This window comes from Thamnophis sirtalis, unplaced genomic scaffold (genome assembly GCF_051295495.1).
Source record: "Thamnophis sirtalis isolate CommonGarterSnake01/CBP01778 unplaced genomic scaffold, rThaSir2_p1.2 scaffold_6, whole genome shotgun sequence".
In the NCBI taxonomy this organism is placed as follows: Eukaryota; Metazoa; Chordata; class Lepidosauria; order Squamata; family Natricidae; genus Thamnophis; species Thamnophis sirtalis.
The window spans coordinates 122168504-122175334 of record NW_028261386.1 but is presented as its reverse complement, the minus strand read 5'-3'; the positions used below and the strand labels follow the sequence as shown (position 1 = coordinate 122175334).

General features: G+C 37.0%; 1 protein-coding gene across 3 annotated transcripts in view; it reads right to left on the bottom strand.

Moving 5' to 3' along the window:
• Positions 1 to 6831, bottom strand: part of LOC148045175 (CD109 antigen-like) — an 83191-nt gene continuing 76360 nt past the window's right edge. For all 3 annotated transcript variants that reach the window (XM_087718865.1, XM_087718864.1, XM_087718863.1), the window contains 4 exons: positions 5945 to 6087; positions 3676 to 3832; positions 2560 to 2662; positions 1 to 1903 (listed from right to left, as the gene is read on the bottom strand). In XM_087718865.1, coding sequence (XP_087574991.1) covers positions 1731 to 1903; positions 2560 to 2662; positions 3676 to 3832; positions 5945 to 6087 — 576 coding nt within the window. In that variant the 3' untranslated portion in view covers positions 1 to 1730. The remainder of the gene's footprint in view (positions 1904 to 2559; positions 2663 to 3675; positions 3833 to 5944; positions 6088 to 6831) is intronic.

The following is a 6831-nucleotide window of genomic DNA, read 5'->3' as shown; positions in this document are numbered from 1 at the left end:
TTCGACTGACAACCATAATTGAGCCCAACATTTCTATTGCTAAGCAAGATAATGGTTAAGTGACTTTTGCCCCATTTTACAACCTTTCTTGCTTAAGTAACATGTTAAGCGAATCAGGCTTCCACGTTGACTTTGCTTGTCCGAAGGGCATAAAAGGTGATCATATGACCCCAGGTCACTTGCAACCATCATAAGTACATGCCAGTTGCCAAGCCTCCAAATTTGATCATTTGACTACAGGGATGTTATAATGGTCATAAGTCATTCACTTTTTTTCAAAGTGGTTGTAATAGTCACTAAACAAATGATTTTAAGTTGAGGACTACCTACTGTATACTGCTAGTCTTTCTTGTTCTGCAGAGTTTTTGTTCTATATCTGAATAACTTATTAAGTTTGTACCACATTAAAATTCCTCAGAGGTAGAGTTCCTATTGGGCTAGTCTTCTAGTTTAATAACAACTTCTGTTTTTTTTTGTCCATAGTATTGGCAGGACAAGATGAGTTCAGTTTGAAGCAAGCTACTAAACTGCTTTATCTTACTCTCAAGCAACAATTAGGGCAAGCAATGAATGTCATGCTGTGAATGAAGATACAAAATTTCTGATTAAAAAGAAGCCTTTATCATAATATAAATCTGTTGCTTTCTTATATTTAACCTTTAACACACATACAAAAGTCATGCACTCCAACCATAATGAGGCATATTTTGTTTTCAGCACAGTTTAAGCATTTTTCATAATGTGACTATTCAAGTATCAATTATGGCCAGCTGCTTGAAATTGGGTTTTTTAAAGCTGTAATTTAGTATGTCTCTCTCCTTATGTGCACATTGTACAATCATTGCATATAATAATAATTTAGATTTTTAGAACATAACTGAGGAAATCAGTAATTATTGCAATTAATGTTAATCTGGCCCAAAGTACTGCTTTGAAGGACAGCCTCAGTCCTATGCCAGTACAGTCAATAACACTTATAAATTAATTGTTAGCCTGCAGTGTACCATAAACTAAATCACATAAATTAGGGATGCAAGGCTTAAATAATATATTGTATAAGTACTAAAACTAAAAATATTCCTTTAAAAAACTGTCAAATTTACTATAAAAATAAGAAACTAATACAAAATATATACTCCATTTCAGTTTTTTTCCCCTGAATATCAGTTTGGTCTCATTCAGACATGATTTAAATTAAAAAATGATTAAATTTTAGACAAAGCAATTTAATTTTAATTTAACATTATCTAATTCAGAGCAAAGGTTAGAGTCTGGATCCTCCCCTATTTCACTGGAGAAAATAGTTTAGGTTGCAATCTTATACACACTTATTAAAAGTCAGAGCCCTTCAGACTTATTACTAGGCAAACATATGCAGTATATAAGATTTTGCAGCAAGTCCCTAAGCATTTAATAGATAAAGAACAGTGTTTCTCAATCCTGTGAATTTGCTGTCTGGGGAATTCTGGGATTTGAAGCCCACACATCTTAAAATTGCCAAGGGTGAGAAACACCAGTATAGAAGATGCCAATGAAAATAAAAATGGCACTAATGTGAAAAGTTTTCCATTCCGAGCAATTTACCCTTAACTCAATTTGACTTGCAAATTCTTACACAGAGTTTAGACCCATAAATCAATTTTCACAGGGTCCAGACACTCCTTATCCAGGAAAATACAATCAATGGTACTCTCAGCAGTGCAATAAGCGTCAGTCATCCAGTTATTAAATCAGACCACAACATAGAAAATGGACAGCACTAGCAGTACTAACAATTCCAAAGAGAGAGAAAGGGATAAAGAGCCATCTGATTTACAAAAATCACATTCATCATCTTCACAGAGAGTACAAGATGACAAACTCTGCATCACCCTGGAGTTGTAGCTTTTCACGGTTCTCCTCCCTATTGTGAACAATTGAAAAGCAAAGAAAAGGTGTTAAGGCCCAACATTTCAAACAAAATTATTATTTGATAGAATTGATATGCTGCTGTGAAACAACAACGGAAGCAAAACTATCCCATAACTTCACCACTGTCTCTGTCAGATTATTGGGGGTAGCATGCTGACATTGTAAACTGCCTGGAGTGGGCTTCAAAGCACTCTAAGGGCAACATATAAGTCTATAAGTGCTATTGCTGTTTCTGTTTTGTATGATGCCCTGATTTCAATGAATGAATGAAAGTCCTTTTATATATCCTTGAATCGGAACGATTGCTAAATTTGTTGAAACGAGGAATGCTTTAAGTAACAAAATCATTCTTGATTGAAGAATTATATCCTAAAATTATCAGCCTTTCAGAGAACGTAAATTTAACGGACTTTATGTTCCACCAAACACTGCCTTCTCCTCACCACCTCCCACTTCTTCAAGGTTTAAGAGAATTAACATTATTTGAGTTCCTGTGGTTTCCAGTCATGCTTATTTCTCATGTGCGTCTTCACTGCAACTAATTGAATCTGGCCCCTCCTTAACATACAACATACAGTTCATCCTTCCCTTTTCCCACCTAAACTCCATACTTGAGCACTGATTGCATAAAAAGTGATTGACACATACTGGGCTCATAATAATCCATCACAGTCACTGAAGCATCCTTGGTATTTGCCACTTTGAAGTCTCTCACAGCTGGAATGTCCACACAAATCTGTGTTTCGTTTAACTACCCAAAAAAAGAAGATAATTTCAGTATGGTTTATATGCTTCCATATAACGAATGTTTATGAAAAACTAGATTTTTTAATATTGTAAAAAAAGAAACTTCTTTAACTGCATTACCCAGAACAGTAGATACAGCTATATATTTACTATCTATAAATAACCCTCCTTTCTGATAATCTTATATAGTTTGCCAATAAGAGACTTATTGCACAAGTGTAAAATCACAAAGTTGATTCACACACATAAATGCAACAGTCCATATCTGTTACACAGAAACATCCTTACCAAAATGTATTCGTATTTCCCGACTTGTTTTGAAAGTAAATACAGATAGATCAACTGCCTTGGACAGCAACTATTTGAAGTTATAATGGTAATGAAAAAGTAACTTTGTGACCAATCTCCATACTTATGACCTTCACAGTGTGTGTCTATGTCTGTGTCTGTCTGTCTCTCTCTCTCTCTCTTACATGTTCACCAATACTGTGAATATTGTACTGTATATAATGCCCTTGGCTAACTCTGCAGAGCCAGGGCATCTCCGCTGCTGGGGCCGCCTGCCACTTGGGGGGGGGGGGTTGGATTTCAAAGCACAGAGGACGGATGCCTCTCTGGGAGTACACTCTATGGTTGTGGGCTGCAGACCGTACAACCATACAGCGTACTCCCAAAGCGACATCCGTCCTCTGTTGCAGCTTACAAAGCACGGAGGTAGGATACCGCTCTGGGAGTACACTCTTTGGTTGTACGCTACCATAGAACCTACTTCCAGAGCGGCATCCATCCTCCGTGCTTTGAAAACCGCAAGACTTAGTCAAACTTATGCAAATATACATCATAAAATATGGCCTCTCCTGAATGAACTGGGGGATTCAAATTAAATTACTTCTAAATTTTGTCTATTGCCCAAACATAGTGTTTATTTTAAATGATAAATTTAAAAAAAATCAAAGTTTTAGCTTTGAATCAAGGCTTCAACATCATTCTGACTAGTATGTCTTTATTTTGACTTACAGAATCCAGATATAAATGGATTTTGCCATCCTCTTTTTCCATCTTTTTAACTGGGTCAACTAATGACACAAAACTGGGCGACAGAGAGAAGCCACTCAGCAATCCAATCTCCATGAGAGCCATGCCAGTCCTTGAAGATGAGCCAGTACCCCGATATCTATATATATATATATATAAAAAGAACAATTTACATAGAAAAACTGTGCATGCATATATGCACATACAAGGATGCAATATTATTAATTCTTAGTTTAAAGTACAGACCTCGAAAAGCCCCTCCATTTGTACTGGAGGAAAATAAAAGTAAAGAAGAGCACAAATGATTGCATGTAACCACAATTTTGTTTATAGTGTTTCTGTACATAATATTGTAATCCGTCCAGAGTTATCTTGTTAGTAATATGGGCAATACAATAAATTTTAAAAATAAATCTCTCTCCCCCATCCATTTCAAAGGAGCCAGATATCTAAATCAGAGATGGGTTGCTCCCTTTTCGACCCGGATGAGCAAGCCAGTAGTAGCAGCGAAGGGAGGCTCCGCCCACCCACTGGACGCTTCTGCGCATGCGCAGAAGTATCGCGCGTGGGCGGGAGCACACACAAACCGGTATTTTAAAAAAAATTGGCAACCCACCACTGATCTAAATCAAGAGCAAACTTTGATTTCCAAGTAAAACATTATGACAGGAACTACTGATAGGACAAGCAAAGTGAAAGCATCAAACAGCAATGACAAAAGTTCTGTGGTGGCGCAGTGGTTAGGGTGCAGTACTGCAGGCCACTTCAGCTGACTGTTATCTGCAGTTCAGCGGTTCTAATCTCACCGGCTCAAGGTTGACTCAGCCTTCCATCCTTCCGAGGTGGGTAAAATGAGGACCCAGATTGTTGTTGGGGGCAATATGCTGACTCTGTAAACCCCTTAGAGAGGGCTGAAAGCCCTATGAAGCGGTATATAAGTCTAACTGTTATTGCTATTGCTTTAATGACACACCCATTTAGCAACAAAAAAAATTTGCTATGATTTTTCAATAGAGCACCTCTCAAGTTTGTGCTCTAAGTGCTGGGGAACTGAGTAAAACAATATTTCTTGACTTAGAAACACATTGAGACCAGTTTTTCAGTGACTAAGCAATTTGGTTTTTGTTTTTTTTAAATAACTGATTTTACCAACTTTTTGCCAGTTTTAAAGTGAATCACGGCCATTGGTATGAGAATCATGTGGTCTTTGAAGGATTCCGGCTTCCCCCATTGCTTATCAGAAGCCAGCCTGGGAACATCGCAAATGGCAATCACGTGATCTTGGGATGCTGCAACCGCCATAAATACAGTGCTGTTGTAACTTCAAACAGTTGCTAAACGAATGGTTAAAACGAGGACTTACCCACACGGGGGAAATTTACAAAACAACTCACTTGTCTAAGCAAGGCTCTGGAGCCTGGAAGAATGATTCACTAATCACAGATCATATTTGGGAATTCAGTATACTCTAAGACAGAACCATCACGTAACATCAAAGCAAAGGTGCCAACCTCAACATGCCTTTGAGAAGGTCCAATGATAAGTTAACAGCATCTTTCTTCTCCCCCCCCTCACCTCCCACAACAATGAGCAATATACTTCTTTTGATAATATATAGCTAAGGGGATTAATGGTTCCTGATACCTTTATCTTCCCCTAATTTTAGTCATCTTTAAGACAACCCAGATGAGCAGCCAACATTATGTCATGTGACAGTGACTTCCAAAGTTTAACAATGCATGACAGGAAGTACTGTTGTTTGAAGTTGGTTCCTGAGACTAAAAAGATAAAGCCACCTGTGGGTGAATCACCAGCCCCATTGAAAGCAAATAACCAAACATAATTTTAATTAAGCCCTTTTATAATTGTAGAAGAAAACCAGTTATCCTTGGGGAATTCTTAAGTACTTATAATCATTTTATATCAAACCAATATGAAAAAGAAAAGCCAATGATTTAACTGGCCTACACTGTGTTCAGCGGAGTGCCAAGGCTTTACTGGGGAAGAAATATATTTATTCATTCTTTATGCTGCAAGTTTATACGTCTGCCTATCTTAATCACATAAATTCATGCATACATACATTCTTTCACTCATGTAAAAAACCTGGCAAAATATGATGGAGTGGTATGCCCAAACTTTGATTTCTCTGAAACCTTATAAAGATGCATTTGTTAAAGAGATTCATCAAAAAAGTCATTTTTTAAATTTGTAAATAAAAGAGAACAAATAGCTTAATAAATTTACCGACCTGGTACACACGTTTAAAGTTAAGCTATTTATGTCTTCTTTGTCATCCTTTACATAAACATCTAAGTCAAAGGCTTCTTGATTTTCTGCAGATCTACGCCTTTTGTTGGTATGTGAATTTTTCACATTGTATACAACATTGAGCTATAGAGAAGCAAAAATAAAAAAAAATGTTATTCAGTGATAGCAGCGATTTATAGAAAATAATAATAGCTATTTCATAGTTCATCAGATTAAATTCATATATGCAGTACTGTAATTATACAATCCAAAAATAAATGTGGGACATTTTGAATCCTTTTCTGAAATAAAACTTTCAGTTTCAAATTCTTAAAAGAAATCTAGCAAAGGCTCCTCAAAATAACAAATCAAACATGCTTTCTTCTTATTGGACCTGCTGTGAACTTGATCAAATCAACTTGGAAATAAATCAAAATGTTGTCATCACCCAAAATGCTATTGTTTCAGTGTTTGCCAAGAAAAGCAAAATGGTAAGAATTTACTGGCAATTCAGGAACACCTGGATCAACATATAGGAGAGCCTCTTAAACAACTGTTTTACTGGAAGGAATTTTATGTTCAATTTTTCATTCCTGCTTGGCCCCAAACAAAGATAAATTCACGAAGAAAGAAAAGCATACAAAGGAATGATCAAGCATGCTTTCAGTTGGTTGCAACATCAACTCAGTTTTCTTACCCAGCCTGGCCTGCTGCAAACAGGGCAAAGCAAGATTTGCTGTCCTAGGCAGAAAGAATTTTACCATTTTAAAAGGTAGTTTGATGTGACAAATTAGATGAGAGTGGTGGTAGATATATGTTGTGGCCCAGCAGGAGCCGTTGGAGCTGCCACCAGACTCCGACAGCGAAGGGCGCAATGAGTCGGCTCTG